At 44.2% G+C, this 20,836-nt stretch overlaps 1 protein-coding gene across 2 annotated transcripts in view; it reads right to left on the bottom strand.

The window, feature by feature from the left end:
- Window positions 1-20,446, bottom strand: part of GOLIM4 (golgi integral membrane protein 4) — a 327,568-nt gene extending 307,122 nt beyond the window's left edge. Inside the window, exon 1 of one of the 2 annotated variants that reach the window (XM_078665887.1) lies at window positions 19,870-20,446. In XM_078665887.1, coding sequence (XP_078522013.1) covers window positions 19,870-20,068 — 199 coding nt within the window. In that variant the 5' untranslated portion in view covers window positions 20,069-20,446. The remainder of the gene's footprint in view (window positions 1-19,869) is intronic. The other variant, XM_078665888.1, reaches the window with a different exon arrangement.
- Between the last annotated feature and the right edge of the window lie 390 nt (window positions 20,447-20,836).

Here is a 20,836-nt window from a genome sequence, read left to right on the forward strand (position 1 = left end):
GCTCTGTGTGCGCGTGGCTCTGTGTGCGTGGCTCTGTGTGCGTGGCTCTGTGTGCGTGGCTCTGTGTGCGTGGCTCTGTGTGCGTGGCTCTGTGTGCGTGGCTCTGTGTGCGTGGCTCTGTGTGCGTGTGTGCGTGGCTCTGTGTGCGTGTGTGCGTGGCTCTGTGTGCGTGTGTGCGTGGCTCTGTGTGCGTGTGTGCGTGGCTCTGTGTGCGTGTGTGCGTGGCTCTGTGTGCGTGTGTGTGGCTCTGTGTGCGTGTGTGTGGCTCTGTGTGTGTGGCTCTGTGTGTGTGGCTCTGTGTGTGTGGCTCTGTGTGTGTGGCTCTGTGTGTGTGGCTCTGTGTGTGTGGCTCTGTGTGTGTGTGGCTCTGTGTGCGTGTGTGTGGCTCTGTGTGCGTGAGTGTGGCTCTGTGTGCGTGAGTGTGGCTCTGTGTGCGTGAGTGTGGCTCTGTGTGCGTGGCTCTGTGCGCGTGTGTGGCTGTGTGCGTGTGCGTGGCTGTGTGCGTGTGTGTGGCTGTGTGCGTGTGTGTGGCTCTGTGTGTGTGGCTCTGTGTGCGTGTGGCTCTGTGTGCGTGTGAGTGTGGCTCTGTGTGCGTGCGAGTGTGGCTCTGTGTGCGTGCGAGTGTGGCTCTGTGTGCGTGCGAGTGTGGCTCTGTGTGCGTGCGAGTGTGGCTCTGTGTGCGTGCGAGTGTGGCTCTGTGTGAGTGTGGCTCTGTGTGCGTGTGAGTGTGGCTGTGTGTGTGGCTCTGTGTGCGCGTGTGTGGCTGTGTGCGTGTGTGTGGCTGTGTGTGTGTGTGGCTGTGTGCGTGTGTGTGTGGCTGTGTGCGTGTGTGTGGCTGTGGGGGTGGCTCTGTGTGGGGGTGGCTCTGTGTGGGGGTGGCTCTGTGTGGGGGTGTGGCTGTGTGTGTGGCTGTGTGTGTGGCTGTGTGTGTGGCTGTGTGTGTGTGGATCTTTGTGGGTGTGTGTGGCTCTGTGTGGGTGTGTGTGGCTCTGTGTGCATGTGTGTGGCTCTGTGTGCGTGTGTGTGGCTCTGTGTGTGTGGCTCTGTGTGTGTGGCTCTGTGTGCGTGTGTGTGGCTCTGTGTGCGTGTGTGTGGCTCTGTGTGCGTGTGTGGCTGTGTGGGGGTGGCTCTGTGTGGGGGTGGCTCTGTGTGGGGGTGGCTGTATGTGTGGCCGTGTGTGTGTGTGTGGCTCTGTGTGCGTGGCTGTGTGCGTGGCTCTGTGTGCGTGGCTCTGTGTGCGTGGCTCTGTGTGCGTGGCTCTGTGTGCGTGGCTCTGTGTGCGTGGCTCTGTGTGCGTGGCTCTGTGTGCGTGTGTGTGGCTGTGTGTGTGGCTCTGTGTGGGGGTGGCTCTGTGTGGGGGTGGCTCTGTGTGGGGGTGGCTCTGTGTGGGGGTGGCTCTGTGTGGGGGTGGCTCTGTGTGGGGGTGGCTCTGTGTATGTTGGGCTCTGTGTGTAGCTTTTTTGGTAGGTGGCTCTGTGTGGGTGGCTCTGTCTGGGTGTGTGTAGCTTTTTTGGTAGGTGGCGCTGAGTGTGGGGGTGGCTCTGTGTGTGGGGGTGGCTCTGTGTGTGGGGGGTGGCTCTGTGTGTGGGGGGTGGCTCTGTGTGTGGGGGGTGGCTCTGTATGTGTGGCTTTGTGTGGGTGCAAATGCAATAGGCCTCGCATTTGCGAGCGATTAAGCTATTGGCATTGTAAGTGACAATGCCATTTATTTAGGTTTTAAAAACAAAAACATAAATAAAAATAATGTCATGAGCAATGCCAATACTTTACTACTCACTCTTTCACTCTTTAAAACTCACTCTTTCCCTTTTTACTACTCGCTCTCTAATACTCTACTAATCACTCTCTCCTACTCACTATCAACTACTCACTCTACTACTCTACTAATTACTCTGTGTGTGGGTGAAAATGCAATAGGTCTCGCATTTGTGAGCGATTAAGCTATTGGCAATATAAATGACAATGCCATTTATTTATGATTTAAAAACAAAACAAAAAAATGTCATGAGTAATGCCAATAGCTCTACCTTTAATAATTTAATAATGCCGAGACCATTGCACTGTAAATGCTTGTTAAGGTTTGGATGAAGATGAAATATCCTTGAACTGCCCTCGCCTTGCTTATACAATATGGCTGCTCAAATTGTTCCTATCGAAACGGCTGAAATTCAAGAATCATTCTGGGGTTCCGATTGGCATTTAAACATCAGTTTCCATAGGTATAATGAAGAGCACCTTACTGGAGTACGGATTGACACATTTCTATTGCTGTAGGAACATTTGATATTGTGTCTTGTGAAATGTTTTAAAAATGTCGCTCAACCGATAGGTCCGTGTACATTTATGTAAAGATTGAGTATGCAGGGTTCCAAGGTCTGCTTCAGAGACGATTAGCGGAAGTAGGGAGAAAGAACTTTGCATTAGTTCCGGTCTTCACCTGCAGAGGAGTGGACTTCAATTGGTGCAGCAGCACTGAGGCCCACCAAATTCTGATTATTGCTGTATTAAACAATAGCCAGAAGGTCTATATATTTTGCTGCACCAGAGTCAATCACAAAATAGCTACACTACTGGGCTGGAGTGTGTTGTAACACACACTGCCTCCAGTCGGTCGTCATGTCAATACCGCTCTGGCCACTATTACCGTTGCTGGAGTTTCAAACCAATTTCATGGGTCTATGCACAGTCCTTCTAGCACATGTCAATGGTTGGTGAACAAATTTGAGGGACCAGGTACATTAGAAGTTTTTGAAAGAAGGAGTACATTGGGCAGTGTTTTTGCGTCTTGATGTTTTAGATTGGAATGATCCCTAGATTGTTTACTTGCAATTTGTGCAAAGTACGAAAATGCATTTTCCCCAAATCCGCTGGATTCCAATATTTCCCCCTCCACTTTGTTGACAATAAACGTGAATTTCGTGCTATGTGGCTTGACTAAGTCTCCAATGTCATTCACTGCTGCCTTGCAGAATGATTCACCTTGCCAGAAGTTTGTCTCATGAAACATTCGGTAAAATCTGATACACAGCACTCGTATCCTTTGCGCAACAACTTTGTTCTCTTAAGGTATTGTTATTTACTTTGTGTACTGCCCACAAGAGAGAATGGCGTGCTGAGAAAGGGAGTCTGAGAACTGGAGAGCGTTAGATGTTGGCGTTACAAAAGAAGCATTAAGATTACTGAACATGACACTCTTATTCGAAAGAAGAAAGGTTGCTCTCACTTACAAAACCCGTGACCCAGAGGTTTGTTCGCACGCGTATTGCTGCAGAAGCCACTCTTACCCCTTCAACATATCTTTCCAAGCACATCCCCGCATCAATACAAATGCATATCACGTGCATCGATACAAATGCAATGTGCAAAACACCTTGAACAGAACATGGCTCGTTTCACTCTTAACAGAAGGCAACCTCTCTTGCGAGATATTTTTTTTCTTATTACTTATTTTAGTTCGTTTTTCACGTCCCTCCACCACATGCCACGAAAGGCCCGGAGCAGCAAGTAAACCTCCAAAGACACATTTGTCACTGTGTCATATGTTTGTCACTTTCCATTAGGAATCATTTTGCTTTTGTGCGCGAGCACGAGGCAGTGTATTTCTCTGCGGCTCGTAGTCTTTCTTTTGTTTCAGTAATGAATGCTTCCAGGAAGCCGTGGTGCGTCCAACAGCATGTTTGGGGTGACGGACCACTGTCCACTTTACCCTCATCACTGGGGCGCGAATTCCTCCGCAGGGCTGAACATTCCGATCGCGGGCATGGTCATGACGGTTCCCAGCCGTCATCAGCACACGCCCACCGTGACTCATGACGGCCGGGAGCCGTCATGAGCATGGAAGAGGTTACACACTATGCACACAACTGAGTCTACAAAAGTGAGCCCTCAGTTCGGCTGGGAAAACGACCTCGGACCTGGACAGACAAATGCCTTGGGTATGTCAGGGTTGTCTGTCTTCCCTGCCCTTGCTAAATCCGTTGTGCATATACTCAGGGCTTTAAGTGGACCGGGTCCTACCAGTGCTCAGCAATATCAGATGCCGAGACGGGTCCCTATTGGGCTCTCCATTTTTATACTCCGGGTAAACAAAACTCCTCAGCTCTGCAATAGTACAACCCGTCACTGCCTTTAATGTAACTTCAAAAAGACTTGTTTTTCAGTTTTATATAGCGTGAACTTGGAGTTCTTTACATGAGCACCAGTTACATTATACAATGTCATATTCATTTTTTTTATCAAACGACGTCGACTCGAACCTATTTTCTCAGCAGAAAGGTCGGCTGCTCTAGCCTTATGCCACAACCTCGCCCACAAGAGCGAGTAGTATTTTCCATATTATATACAATGCCATAGTTGTTGCTTATTTATCTTATGCAACTTACAACCACTGACATAGCCAATAGTCCTGGTGGCTTGTTGTAGGTGTAATGTTACTTGTTGTGTTACATATCTGGGTGAAAGGACAGAAGCAACAAAATACCAGTAGCACACTATGCTAAGCACAGATTTTTAATTTTAAGCCGTGCCCTTAATTACAGCTGCCACGCCCCTATGGGCACCGCCTCCCCCCACAGTTTTTTCATCCCACTTTAAGCCCTGCATATACTTAAATTCTAAAGAGATTTGGTTATTAAGTTGCGGGGTCCGATGTTGGAGAAAAAAAACCCCTCAAATTAGCTTAATTGGATGTTGTCTGCCTACAGCCTTAAAGATGTTACACCCCACTGCCTAGAAAGTACATAGTACAGAGCAGCTGCAAGCCTACAGAAACCTTTCAGAAACGTGCATCAGAAACTAGCCCACGCGTGTGAAATCTAGCGCTAGACAGATATTTCACACGTGAGGTAGGAATTTTCAGAGTAGAAGCAGAAAGCCATATTGACATCAGGGTGACACAAATATAGTTTTGCACGTGGAAGAGCAACACACAAATCCTGCTGTAAACTATAGAAGTTCAAACAAGGAAAACGTTGATGTGGTCTTGTCTGAGATCTTGGCATAAAAGTATCCGTCATTCTGACATCTCTTCCTGTCTGGCTATTTTCAAGAGATGTTTATGCAGGAACCGACGGGGCAGGTTTCTGAAAATGGAAGTTTAACAGGATAAGACTTACTTTTCCAAGAGTTGAACATCACAATATTCGCAACCTTATTTCCATTGGGCATCGGTCCTGTTGACAATACACTAAAGGCTTGACCCAAAGTAAATTAACTCTTTGTTAATCTTCTATAAAGTTGGACCTAGGACTTTCAGGAAGGCACACATGCACAGAGCAATACATGACCATGTCATTTACACAGTACATACCAAATGTCAGGGCTCGGATAACTACTCCATCCTGCCCGTAATACAGGAAAACAAATTGCACGGTATTTCCTTTTTACATGTTCGCCTTGCTTTTGCCCTGTGGTGACACGTCATTCAGCAATTATTTATGTTAAACCTCATCGGAATTTTAAAGGTCTATAGAAAGCATTTGGTTAATAAATTCATAGGACTACAGCTTCAGGGTGTTCCAATTTTTTAGGTCTCGCTCGGCAGCGCAGATGTCTGTAGACCTATTGTTCCCAAATCACTATACTATATATAGGGTATGCTCTGGATCCACACGTTGGAGTTTGTCTCTGAACTTCTGCTTTGTGTATCCTTACACCTCCTATGGAGTTGCTTTGATTACATAGAATGAGGGATTCGCTTTCATCTCAAAAGTACACAGAATAATGACATTCAGCTCTCATTGATGAACTGTGTACAGAATATTTTTTTTGTTTTGCTTTTTCACTGCAGCAGGGTTGTTTGTTGCACTATTCAGTTAGCACTCGAAATGCAAGCTGTATCTAATGGTTTGCCAAGGTTTGATCATAGGGGAGCGTTCTTCGGTTGGTGTTCAAGATCTGTGGAATCAGACAAGAGAATATACATTTTTAACAGCAGAGGTAAATAATACAGTAAGAATATCTTCTGCTATCCCCTTAGTTACTATGCGCTTTTTATTAGGTGAAATATGTCATTTTCATATGTATGGTGTAGACAGGCCAAGTGTATAGCCTTGTAGCACTGCGGGCTCTCAGATTGGGATGTTCAACACAATCCGGTGATTCCTCAAATACCCCAGTCGGAATCCTCCAGTGTTCAACAGCATGTCCATCACAGGTGGTCATGCTAGATGGAGTATGTTACTCATTGAGGTTGGAGTGTGATTTTTAAACACCACTTCCAACAGAGGAACATCTTTCCTCTAAATACCTACACCTTAAAAACATCCGTACCATGGAAGGTTTACAATTCAATACTGACCTGCATTGAAGTAGTAGGTTTTACTGCCAATCAAAGTCAAAAGTCCTCCAAATTTTACACACAGGAAGTAAATGCACACGAGTTTTTGACTATTTCTTCCTACAAATAGTTTACTTTTGCATTCTTAGGATATGCTTCTGAATATACGTCCTTGATGAATCAGGACTCGCCCAGGTATATATAGATCATCACAACCCATGGAGTTACACAAAGATCTTTTCTTGTACTGGTGCTTACTCAAGAAAAGAAAAATGGGAGCAGAAGCAACTTTGGGTTAAGAAATTCACCTGGGGTGGAGGGGGGAGGGGGAGGGGGGGGGGCAGCAGCCAATAATCCATGCTTAATTCAAGTGAAAAGGTGAGCTACATCCTGCACATAAACCTGTATTGAACCTTCCCTATCAAGGATGAGAATAAAGAGTTAGCAGTACACTGAAAATATCCGACTTTATATGACATTCCCAATCAATGCACCTCCATCAAGGAAGCAATAAGGAATCCGTCCTCAATTTCAACAAGAGCTGCCCTGTTCCGGGGCTGGATCTTTAGGATGAAAACAGACGGATTCACAGCACAACTTCCAAAAACGTAACATCACTTTAACTCCCACATCAGATTACCATCAAAATCATGCTCACCAATAAAACACAGGCCACTTTCAACCAACTACACTTAATGCAGAATAAAGATTTGCCTCTATGAGGCAGAGATCATCACTCCTGTCCAAACAATTTTCTTCTCCAACCGTTTCCCAAAGTCAGTGGTCTCCGATTGTAGAGCATTCTTATTTTGAGAGGGACCAGTGCAAAGCTAAAAATGCCGAGACCCTCTTTATTTTGCTATACTTTTTCACTCTCCTCATGCTGGTGAGGAAAAGCATCCCTTCATCTGGGAAGTGCAACATGTTTGCTCCCAGCTAGATGCAATCACAAAATGCTTTGCTTACAGAAACAGCGGACCACCAATAGTTTATTTTAGTCACATGACCACCATTGTGGTGGGTCACCAATCAAGCTGATAACACACATATCCATTTTTTCTCCTTACCCATGCAGGTAAAAAAAAGAAGAAAAAAAAAAGAAGAAGGCTTCTCTTGTTTATGGGGAGACCACCGCCTTTTCTATCAGTCCCCCTTTTCTAGATCTCCCAGAACATCCTTCTGCTACGCCCAACGCACATCGGAACACTAAGGTCATGGCACATCCTCAACAATACCTTAAATGCTGAAACGCCCACCAAACCATCTTAACCGCTATTCTTTCCCATGCTCTTCTCTGTCTCTCTTATCCCCTCACTTCCCTCCTCTAATAACTGCGGCCCCAGTTTCCCCACTCTCTTTTCTCCATTTCGTCTACTCCCAAAATAAATCTCTGAAATTTCAGCCTACACCTTTCCAATTTCAGATTCCGCTGGGTCCCACAAGTTAATGAAACCATATTGCAATATGCGTATGGATGAGAGTGAGAGACCTTAGAGTCTTGAATTTAGGGGATGGAACAGATGAAGCCAGTGGATGTGTCACCCTGAGGCAGAAGAGTAGATAGGAATATGTACAGGCCTAGGCTGCTTGGTGTGCAGAGTCTAGTAGCAGAGGTCCTTCTCCCCTAAAAAGTGGTTACACTATGCAAAGAGCCGGAGGGTGCTAACACTGCGCTCTTTTATCGCAGCCTCTATAGTTGGGCTCACTTTCTGATAAAAAGAAACCCATTACCATTCACAGACACAAAAGTGTAAAATAAAGAAAGACCTTGAGAGAACTGTGGTGTAGAACATTTAGAATAAAATTTAGAACCAAGAAACAGTACAAAATGCAGGTGATTGTGACTATGCTAGGCAGTGTGTGAAGTGTGCAAATAAAAACACCTGGACATATATCAAACAATCAAGGTGCAAGTGAATGACAAGAATGGCTCATTCATGTAAGGTCCTCCCTCAGCCTTCAACCAACAGTCTGGTTTAGCTGTTACAGCAAAATACAGTGGAGATCTGTTTCCTGTACCTGCAGACCATCACACAAATTAGGGGTAGAAGAGGGTAAGCATGAGGCCCCCTTTCCTAGGATTTTCACAACATTTGACAACCACAGCAGGCCCACAATCAACAAGCAGGTCAGGCAGATTCGGCAAGCCACCCAACTGGCGATTAGGTTGTTCCATCCTGCTCCCAATTAACAATGGTTCTGAGGGCATCTCATGTGGGGATTTTTCAACAACTGGTGGACGCTACAAAGGGCATTAATTGTTTGGGTCTGCCTCTGCTAAGGGCAAAAACCTCTCCATGCTCATCTTTTGCAGCCTACACAACCGATGATCACGCTCTGCTCAATCCAGTACGTAAATATGTATTCACCGGGTTTGAATGATCTCTGATCTGAATGAAACAGATGTGTCCCCAATACCTCTGAGAACAAGTATATCAACATTTACGTGTGTGTGCTCTTGATAAACCTAAACTTATACCTCCAGGGGACTTTGCAGCTAGTAGGATTTTGAGACACACTATAAATGTGTTCCACACTGGGATTTTTGATCCACACACCGAGAACATGATTTTGCTGTATGCTGTAATTTGTTTCACACTGTGACTCTGCTACCACCATTCATATTGCATCACCTTTAACAAAGTTGGCTTCTGAACCACAAAAATGGGCTCAGTTATCAGAAAAACCATCTTCCTTAAAGTAGACACTCAGTACATAATGACGCTACCTCTCATTTTATTTACCTGGATTCTCTCTCTTACACTAAGATCCACAGTTGCACACACTTCCACAGTCACATATTATGCAACCACTGCGTATAATCTCCCATTCTTTGCTTGTAGTCAACGCATTAGACCGCTTATAAACCATCTCACCTACCCTCCTAGTTACTTTTCTCTTACGAACGTCCAGTCGGTGTGCAACAAGACTTCCGACATCACTGAATATTTTGATTTCCAACCTCCATCTACATTTATTTATTTATTTATTTTATTTTTTATTTAAATTTCTTATATAGCGCAGGAATAGACTCCATACGGAGTATCTCCACGCTATGCTCGTAGAATGTATATAGAGAGGAGGTGTAATAGCAGAGCTGTGGTCTGGTAACTGATAACACTGAAACCCATATTACAACCAAAGACTTTATCGCATTTTTTAGTCTCTACACTGACCATTCCTCCTTCTAACACCCCTAAGCAAAATATCAGGGTGGAGGAGTAATTATTCTTAGTATTCACTCTGTCGGCACACTCATTGCTATCATCATCTTTCAAATAAAACTTAACAATAATCGCCCATCTACTACACCCTATTCTAAAAGGAAGCACTCTAGTGACCGTCACGAAGAAAACTTAGATAAAGTCCATAAAGATTCAACTAGACCCTGCAAAGTGCTTTCAATTCACAGGCACATGCTCCTCAAAATCCTCCCAACCACAATCATGGAAAATATAAATATAAACATCTTTCGCAAACGACCTGATTGCATGAAGTCCCTGGCCCGTAGACAGATGGCGAGATAGACGCCGAGCAGGTCCCTCGGCAATTTTATCACCACACAGCAGCTTTCTTCAAAGAAAATACTCGCACTCAGAGTATGCCACAGTTTATTTAGCAAAGGCTATGCGTTTCGACAGCAAAAGCTGTCTTGATCACACGATTTGCTCAAGTTACAAGAAGTCTATACATAGGTTATAGACACCAAAAAAAGGACTGAATGTTAGGTAAATGGTGTCTAGATCAACCTGGCGGCCATCTTTGAATGGTATACAAATGTTATATGACACATATTGTTATTGAAATTTCATATGTATATTTAAACCAATACCATTAAGGTCCCTCGTAATAAAGTATGTATAACATATAATACATACAACATTATGAATATAAACACAATTGCATTTATACAGTTGCAAATATTATGATTTGCATTATTTGATCGTTTTTCATCCTTTCGACAGTGTCAAATTTTACATCTGAGAGACAAAAAATAGAATTAAAAATCCTATATAGTGGTACATATGCAGAATTATGTATGGCTTAGTGCCCATAATACCAATGCAATGTCACAACAAAAGGGTTACATCTCATGGGAAGAGTATTGTTTCCTAAAACGAGATTACCAGAAGTTATCCATTTTGTATCTTTTATCAAAGATCCATAAGAATCCCACTATTCCACCAGGGAGACCCATCATGTCGTCCATAGGGAGTGCATTGGAAAATGTCTCCAAATATGTTGACTTCTTGCGTGAATATGTCATTGGTCTGCCATCATATGTAAAGGACAGCACAGACTTTATTTATAAATTAACTTGGGAAACATCTGATCTATTAATAACTATGGATGTTAACTCGTTATGCACTATTATAAATCATGATGAAGGTGTACAGGCGAGTTATCATTATCTGCAGAAAAGACCTATACAGTATCTTGAACACACCAAAATGTTGTTGGACATGATTTCATTGTGTTTGACTAATAATATTTCTATGTTTAACGGAACTCTTTTTCAACAGATCCGTGGTACGGCAATGGGCACTTGTTTTGCCCCTAGTTTTGCCAATCTTTTCCTGGGCAAGTAGTGGGAGGAGGAGATCAGATCGGACCACACTTTGAACTTGTATTTTTCTAAGGTAAAAATGTGGTTCCGATATATAGATGATCTGTTTCTAATCTGGACAGGCAGTGAAGCACTAGCAATTGAGTTTATTAACATCTTAAAACACCAATACCCACAATATAAAATTGACTAGCCACATTAGCAATGAATCAATTGAATTCTTAGATCTTTTAGTTTCACCCGAAGACAATACTCTCAAAACAAGTCTTTTTAGGAAGGCTACGGCGGGAAATACACTTTTTCACGCTCTCAGCAGCCACCCAGATACTCTCAAGTGGAGTATCCCTTATGGGAAGCTGCTGAGAGCAAGAAGAAACTGTAGTGGTACCGCCGCATTTGAACATGAGATGGACACTATGATTACGAGATTTAGAGAACGAGGATACCCGGAATGGGTATTGACTAAAGCCAAAAATCGAGTAAAAACCATAGATCGCACCTCACTACTTATTCCAAAAGAAGAAGAAACTAACAATGAAATTCGTGAATTGGAGAATAATACTAGGGTGATACTTACTTATAACAGTAATCAAGACAAATCTCTAAAATTCTTGCTGACAAGTGGGATGTATTAACTAGTGATCCAATTATTGGTTCTACGATGCCCCGAAGACCCAAAATAACATATAGAAAGGGAAGGAGCATCAGAGATCTCATTGTCCACAATGACATTACACCTAGAAGAGCTGACAGTGAACATCAGTTGAAAGGGTTTTATCCCTGTGGGCACTGTAAAGCTTGTCGTAACAGCAATATGGTGAAATGTGTTTCTATTCCCGGCCATGCTTCACCTAAAGTAATTGATCCATTTTTGACGTGCAGTTCTACCTATTGTGTATATGTACTATTGTGTCCATGCAAGATGAGGTACGTTGGAAGTACCACATTAACAACTAAGAAAAGAGTGCTGGAGCATATGCGGGCCATAAATAACAAGGACCCTCGTTATCCCATTGCCAGACATTCTGAGCTTTTTCATCTATCCAATAGCAAATTGTTAAGCTTCTTTGCATTGGAACAAGTTCATATTGGCCCAAGGGGCGGAAACAGAACTTTGGCACTACGTAAACGTGAGTCAAAGTGGCTAATCAATCTTGAAACGAAAAACCCCGGAGGTCATAATTTTGACGAAGAACTAGATTCACACTTACGTGATTAATTGCTTTGTCCGACTTGGGGTCTTATTGCAAATCTTAGATCTGCTGTTGCAACAAATGTATTCTGCCATTTTTTCGTAACAAATGTATTCTGCCATGTCTTATGATATAACTATCTTTTTATAGTACATGATGGTTTTATATCCACGTAGGTGGTAATGGTTTATCATTATTATTTTTCTACACAGGAGGAAAGGAGGGGTTACTTGAGTTTCGGACTGTCTCTTCCGTTCCGGATAACCTATCCCTTTCTTCCAAGGGTCCTTTTCACAGATAAGATTTTTGTGCACTTTTACTTCTATTCTTTTCTTTTTTCCTTCTTTTAGTACAGGAAGTGTGTTCTGGTTAAGAGTACAACTGGGTCTATATATCATGTATTTTCTGGTTGTGACATTGTATTGGTATTATGGGCACTAAGCCATACATAATTCTGCATATGTACCACTATATAGGATTTTTAATTCTATTTTTTGTCTCTCAGATGTAAAATTTGACACCATGTCGAAAGGATGAAAAACGATCAAATAATGCAAATCATAATATTTGAAACTGTATAAATGCAATTGTGTTTATATTTATAATGTTGTATGTATTATAGGTTATACATACTTTATTACGAGGGACCTTAATGGTATTGGTTTAAATATACATATGAAATTTCAATAACAATGTGTGTCATATAACATTTGTATACCTTTCAAAGATGGCTTCCAGGTTGATTTAGACACCATTTACCTAACATTCAGTCCTTTTTTGGTGTCTATAACCTATGTATAGACTTCCTGTAACTTGAGCAAATCGTGTGATCAAGACAGCTTTTGCTGTCGAAACGCGTAGCCTTTGCTAAATAAACTGTGGCATACTCTGAGTGCGAGTATTTTCTTTGAAGAAAGCTGCTGTGTGGTGCTATATATATATATATATATATATATATATATATATATATATATCAGAACTGGGCTAATCAAAATTAGCAATTTTGTAAATGCACTCACTCGAGACCAAATTTAAGTTTCAAGCGTCTTTATTGCAACCAAAAACGCCCGACGCGTTTCACCTCTACCTGAGGCTTGCTTACGGGATATATATCTGTGAACAAGGGCTCCAGAGCCCGAAACGCGTCTTTGCTGTTTGGAAAATCCAGAACCTGACTGAATAAAGAACATCGATGAGATCCTGTGGTCCGTCTCCTGCTTCGCCGGTCCGAGTGGGTTGGAGGTGGCTGTGGAGTAATATATATATATATATATATATATATCCCCCTCTCCCACTATCTCCATCTCCCCCTCCTCAGGCCCAATGATTGCCCACTCCTTCCTCAATTGCAGAAGAATAATAATACTATTCACAATTGGATGGCCGTACGCTCCCTCTTGCCCTACTACTAAAGAAAGAAGGTCCTTCAATTCCGCATCTCCCCCCTTGGCTACATCTTCTCCTAGTTTTATCTATGTATCTCTAGACATTTCAATGTATTGCCTCGTGAGCAGAAACCAGAATTCCTCATGGAGTTGGAATATTCCATCTGCACCAAGCTATCATATCCTAAATATGTGCAAAATCTGACACATTAGCGGGTATTCCTCATGGGGTCTTAGTTCTCCTTGGAGAACTCGTAAACTTTACTATTGGAGTGCAGCGCAATTGTTAAATAAACACCTATACTTCACTCTATTGCCAACAAACGGATTCTCTTTCTACTTGGAATAAGGTCATTCAAAAAATCCTAATGTTGCTAGTCAAGGCTGCTCATAGGACACATAACCTATCCTGAAAGGAGCACCTCGGTTCACAAATCTATTATTTTTAAAAAAGAAGTTAAAGTAATGGTTTTGTGCAAAAAAAAGGGTTCATAGGCAGTCTTTGATGAATTTCAAACTCTGTTTATTTCATAAACCTTTCAAATTGTTAGATCCACATAATATAGTAACAAACCAGTCAACACGTTTCGTCCACACTTGGACATCAGGGCTGACTAGTAGCACTACCCTTATAATGTTCAGAGGCTACTTTCCTGCCAGGAGTTAAGCCGCACTAGTGTGGTGGTGGCAGCATATCATGATCAATAGGAGCGAAAACACCATGATGGGATTTTTGGAACCAGCCGGAAGAGAATAATAGATTTGTAAACATTGTGAACTATGGCGCTCCTTTCATGATAGGTTAATTCTTGCTAATTAGTGGCCCAGTGGAGGTGGGACCATTGAAAGTTGAGCGTGGATGAACTACCTAATCGACTGACCTGTATTACACTCCAGTGCGCACACCTCCTAGCCCTCACCACCTATCGAGTTGGATGAACTGTTCATAGGACATCCCACAGCTTCCTTTCTGAAAGGTTATCACAACAGATCTTACTTCCTTACTGCGTCAAATCCACCTTTCACACTGTCCAGATTCCATTCCTTCTGCCTTCATGGACTCACACACAATTACTTCCCACTTAATATAAGGACCAGACCAATATATTCCAGATTGGCTCCCAGTTTTGCAAGACCCCTGGCGCTTCTCTCTCCGGTGCAGCACTCCTTAGCCGAGCCAAGCCTTCAATTATTCTGCACACCTCTTCACATCGGAAGAATTAAGTACGCACTCACAAAGTTCTTTCGCTTTTCCCAGGTTTTATTTTGTCATGATTTCAAGCATATCAGCACATAAAACCGACGCGTTTCGCTGCACACACACAGCTTGCTCACGGTTAATCCTTAGATATTTTCGAGCCCCTCCTATTTCTACGAGGGAACCGCCAAAACATTTCCTTCTCCATACATCACTTCCTGTTTAACAAAGTCGGAAGTGACCTGGGAAATGTAGTTTTTTCCCATATTTTAACTGCAAATTTGAAATTCATCACAAAGAATGCATTTTTACGATTTCATTCAACATTGTAATCTATTCATTCATATTCTATATTGGCAACCAATTTTTTAGGGACATGAGTTGTTAAACTCCTGTATCAATGCTTATTGTGCATTACGATAGATCGTCATATTGTAGTATATGCATAATATATATATATATATATATATATATATATATATATACACACACATACACACATACATACACACACATATATACACACACACTTTTTTGTATTTTTCTTTAAATTAGAAAGTCATGGAGGTCAACCAGCCCAAAAAAGGGACCAAAGAATGTAAATGCCAATTTTGTATAAACAGCTCTGCTAGTCTGTATGTTCTTTCAGGTGCTCTTGCTCTCACACAACTGATTTTCACTGATAAATACAGACAGAAAACTACGTCTTACTGGTCAACATTGATTTGTAAAAGCGGAAAAAAACTGAGAATTGAGCTTTTTGTGACTCTCCATGCTGTCTTTCATGAATTCCAGGCAAAGGCTGAGCAAACAGACAGCATGAGGAGTTGAAAAACCGGATGATTTCTCCCTACTTAAATGCATATTTTAACATATTTGTAGTATAGCGCTGCTGTGTACATGTGGTTGTAGTGTTTTGTAAAATGTGGCTGCCTAATGTGCTAAAGCACGACAGGAATCCATGTATGGGTGCACATCCAGGAGCTAGATAAATGTGTATACCATTTTATGACTACATTTATTCTCAAAACACAAAATAAATAGATAAATACTGCTAAAATGGCTATAAAAAAAATAGATAAATAAATACAGACGGAAATGTTTTAAAAAGTGCCATAAAACCGGGAGCCCTATTAATAATGCATATCATTTGTAATGACTTTTATAACTCCAGTCAATTCATCTTGTGCACTCAGAAACAAATTAAGGACTTGTTATTTCTGATGAAAATGTTACTCACTTATACAAATAAATTAATAAATCATAAACAGCCATGATATTTGTAATGTCACAGAAAAGTCTCGTCAGCATTAGTCTTTGGTCTGCACAAAGACACCCAAATCAACACCCCTGGCATCCCCCATAATCCAGCGGTTTTCACACTGTTCTTCAAATCATGGCAATACTATCTTCTGCTTAAACACCACAGCACAAATCTATGCTGAATTAATAGAATGTGTTGGGACGGAAAAGCCTCTTGGATGGTGATGGACATGTTCCCCTGCCTAGAGCGCCCCAACTGTAACGATGTCTGAATCACTGATGCGGTTTGCAATCATGGGTGAGCACGAATCATGCATGTGTGCCAGGACAGAGGCCGGTCTCAAAGACTGAGGTCTTTTTGGACTGGGAGGGGAGCCAAAAAGAACTACCCTTATAATGTTCAGAGGCAACTTTCCTGCCAGGAATAAAGCAGCACAAGTGTGGTGGTGGCAGCATACCATGATCAGTAGGAGAGAAAACAACTGTGTGCTTGTGTCATTGGAGAGAAGCCTTCAGGCTCACTCATTTTAAGTTCCACTAATGTGTTGCTAACTCGCCCTCGGCCTACATCGGATTGGTGTGTAGTGCGGGTTATATACACATGTGCTTGGTGTGTATTGCCAGCAAATGTTACAATACGTGGAAGATTTTGGGATCCATTTTATGAAACCCGGGGCAAACTGGTGGAGCATGAGGCGGTAGAGGAATTCCCCCAGACAGATTTGTTGATACATGTGAGCCGGGTGGGATACACTGGAGGAAGGGAGAACCAGGCTCTTCGGCATACTTTAAAGGGTGCTCTTTGATTCAGAGAGAGAGGACTGGTAAGGGGTCTGGGCGCATCTCAGGAAGGAGATGGGGCGAAGAGAATCATAAAGAGTAGGGCTGAGGCAATGGGGGAGCTTTTTGATCCACATATCACTGTAGACCTCTAGTCATCACCAAGGCATGTGTTCTGTGACTATCAGATTTGGAGTTGCTTCTGCAATAACAAACTGCTTTGTGAAGGAAGAGGAGAGGACAGTTCAAAAGGAAGCAGACCCCCCCCCCCCCCACATACACTTCAAAGACCCAAACTCTAAATCACATTTAGTGTCTGGAAATGGACTGTAAGGGGAGCTAGAGAATCCCAAAATTACCACCCAGGGCATACAAGATCTCCTGCCCCTGGAGCACCAGTGTCTGCCCAATTACAGAGACCAGTGGGCACTGTGGGGGAGAGGAAAGCGCTGGAGGAAGCGAGGTCCCGTGGGTGACCCTTGTGATTGGACCTCTGAAGCGAGGTGTGGGGATGATGGCTTTTGCACCAACTGGGTCGCTGCCCTTGTGCAGAAGGAAGTCAGCCATCCAATATGCCAGGTGGGGCGGTCCTGAAGATAACTACTGTGCCGATTAGGCCATAGTCCTATGCAGAGTCAGGACAGTGATCCCCTATGCCAGGTAGGGCTACCGCGAAAAAGCAAATAGCGTGGTCTGGTTCAGACGGTCGTTCAGAGGAAGAGGCCGCCCTGGAGACCCATGTGAACCCAATACCCGAATAAGAATCAGCACCCGGAGTGCTGAATTACCCTCTACCCCCCACACACACCTTGGAAACAAATCCAAGGAACCTTACCAGCATCAGAATAGCGTTAAGGGACCCCCCACCACCAAGTTGCTGCTTCTACAGCCATGTATTTCAGTTCGTGGTTGTATAGAAATACGACTTTTTTCCAAAAAAGACAAAATGTGACTGATCATTTATTTCCGCTAATTAACATTTTTTGCAGGTGTGACCCTGTGTTCCTCCCCTCCCCTCCTCCATCCACATCCACCTGCTGCAGAAACCCCTTTGACTGCTCGATCAGCGCTAGGGGCACTTGGCCCAGTCGCTCAGGATCCATAGTGCATTATGACTCATGAGTGAAAGGCCTTCTCCCCCACGACTGGGCCCAGGAGCTCCCGCTTCCACCGACAGACATAAAACAAACCAAAAACAAAAAAAACAAGACAGCCCCCATGCCAGCCAGCTTGACTCAGAAGCCAGCCGTCACAGCCACAACTAGGCTAAGCGCATAACGAATTAGTCAGTTGAAGAGGAGGCAGGACGCCAGAAAGAACAAGTTTTATACATCCCACTCAACACTTCCCCACGCGCAGGGTTTCAGAAAGCTCTCCACCCAATCAGCGCGTCGTCATCGACTACAGATTCCACACTTACACTCCCACACAATAAGTTTTAGTGAGGTACATAATTTGCTCCACAGTTCTTTTCCAAGGTCAACAAGCCTCCTCTACGGACATTCAATTCCGAGTCTATATTCCCGACAATTTACATTAATTTGTCTAGTAATGAAACTATTGCCTAACGTTCTCCAAATACAGTTTGTACATGATTATCCTGTGCGCAGAAAAAAAATGATTTGTTTACACTCCACAGAAATTGAAAACAGCTCTTTGTCTAAAACAATAATTAAAGGGTCGTGTCGCAGCAATCTGATCCGGATTTAAGGAATTGTCGCCCCCTATAAACATATTTACCATAGGGACATTTTGCAAAGTGCCACGAAGCCGCATGCCACCGGCAGCTCTGAACAGTAAACCGAGCTAAGCCACAAATGGACTATGTCTGTCCGGAAAGAAGTGATTTAAACCAACAACTATGTCTGGGATTGCAACGTCGGAAGTGAGCTCCAAACTAAAATACTTGCTCACACAAGTCACACATTCCACATTGGCAAGCAGCGGGGGGCGCCGTGTAACTCACCCGCACGCTGCAGAGTTGGTAAACATTCGGATTTAAGGGGTGGGGGGGGGGGGGGCGTTCCAGAAAGTACTTTTCTGATAAATAAACAAATAACGTAACTGTTTAAAATGTAGAACATGGAGCAGTCAGGCGCGTTCAATGCATCAAAGAGGCTGAGCTATAAAATTACAGACCTTGAAAGTATGTCAATATCCGACTAGAAACAGTGTGGACACAGTGGACTCAAGCTCGAGAACGTGGTGCTGTGTCAAAGAAAGTACAGTCCTGGTATATTACAGAGCCTCTGGGCAGGTAATTTCCCAAATGGCAGTTTTGTGTTGTTTTTTTCATTCGTATACTGCTGCCTTTCCCTCGCCTGCAGCCACATGTGAAGAAGAGAGAGAGGCAGCGCCTGTGTCATCACTTGCCAGGGTGCCTTTCACCCTTCGGGCCCCAGGGACGCGGCACGCATTGAGAACTAACACAGACCCACCCGGCCGCGCCCCCTTGTCGCACAGAGGAGGTGGTGATAACAATGCCGGGTCTGTTCCGTGCCCAGGTACCCAGTGGAGCCAGGCGAACACAAACGTATCCTGGCCCTTTCCGCAGAGCTGGGCAAATTCTATACGATAGCAAGTTACACGAAGTTTCCATGGTTTTCCTAAGACGTGGTGGGTGCAATTTGAGAACAACAAAAACACAGCACTCACTGGCAGTACTGTGGCTTCACGGCGCAGTACCACCCTGAAGTATAACAAAGTGAACTGCACGAGTTTATTTTATTGATCAGTAGGGGGGGTGGGGAGACTGAGTCAGGTTCTTATGGAAGAGAACTAGTGGCGTACAGGCAACAGCCATCTGCAGCAAGCACACGAAGCAACTGAGCTATCTAACAAAAGTGAAAGCTCCTTGTATACACAGAGTTGACCCTCTTGAAAAGTACTCTGCTCAAATGCACTAAATGCTGTTAAAAGTGCAGTTTACAGACATGACAATATGTGCACATTTGCTAACACTTAGAAAGGCTCACGTGAGAAATTATAAATGATGATGAATATCTGGATAGGCAATGTTCAGAATTAGCAACATTTTAATTAATAATAATAAAATAAGAAGGAAGGGTGTTTGGTCGCGATCTTCAGCTGGAATGCATGCATGTGAGCACGTATGCTATGAGAAAAAAATAACACATGCTTGCAAACAGACCCAGGGATGCGCAGAGACGACAGCAGCGGCGCCTAGAAGCCGCTGCGGTACCAACCTTGCAGCTGTGCGGACAGGGACTCCTGGTGCTGCTGGTACTTGGCCGCCACCGCCTCCGCCTTCTTCAGCTGGTTTCGGAAGTCGTCGTAGAGCATGGCCCCGTAGATGAAGCCCATGGCCACGGTGAGCAGCAGCAGGACCTGGAATACCCTCCGCTGCCGGCGGGAGCAGAACCCGTTCCCCATCGTCTCTCTCATAGGGCTAGGGGGAGCTGGAGGGGGGGCCGGCTGCAGGGGCTAGGGGGGCCGGCTGCAGGGGCTTACGCGCGCGTTGCCCCCGGCTGCCCCGGGGTCATGACACGAGCAGCGAGAGCTGCAACTGTTGCTATCCCGAGGCGGAGCGTCGGTGCACGGTAAGTTCAGCACTTCAGACCCGCAGGCTTCCGAGCGACAGATGCATTGCTCCTCCGGGGCCGCCTCCCGGCTCAGCAGCGCCGCCCCGCGGCCGCTGTGCACACAAAGGCCGGAGGCATGTCCCGCGGGCGCCTCCCAGTCGCGCCAGGCCCGTCCTGGAGATACCTTTCCCCGGTTCTCCACTTACGTGTCACCTCCAATGCTTGCAGTCCTGGAGGAAGTGCCTCCCCGCCGGCGCCGGTTGGTCCGGCTCCCGGGAGAGGCCCGCCCTCCGGGGGCAACGGCTGCCTGGCATTGGATGCTGGAGCTGCCTGTCAGCGTCCGAGCAGCCAGCGCTGAGCTCAAGCTTTGGAATTGCTCCGAGCGGATGTCTTCCTGGGAGAGCGTGGGGCTGGGAGAGCACCGCAGCTAGAGGCATGTGTGTTGGACCAGCCGGCGGGTGGTTTGTTTGTTTATTTATTTTGTACATAGCGCGGGCTTTAACCTAAGATGCTAGAGCGCTCTACATAAGACATGCTTTTTTTCATAGGGTTCCAAATTACAGAATAGTATTAAATATAGTTACATAAGGTCAGAATTACTAAATGGTAAACCGTTCCTATACATATCTGT

Source organism: Lissotriton helveticus, chromosome 11 (genome assembly GCF_964261635.1).
Source record: "Lissotriton helveticus chromosome 11, aLisHel1.1, whole genome shotgun sequence".
NCBI classification, from domain to species: Eukaryota; Metazoa; Chordata; class Amphibia; order Caudata; family Salamandridae; genus Lissotriton; species Lissotriton helveticus.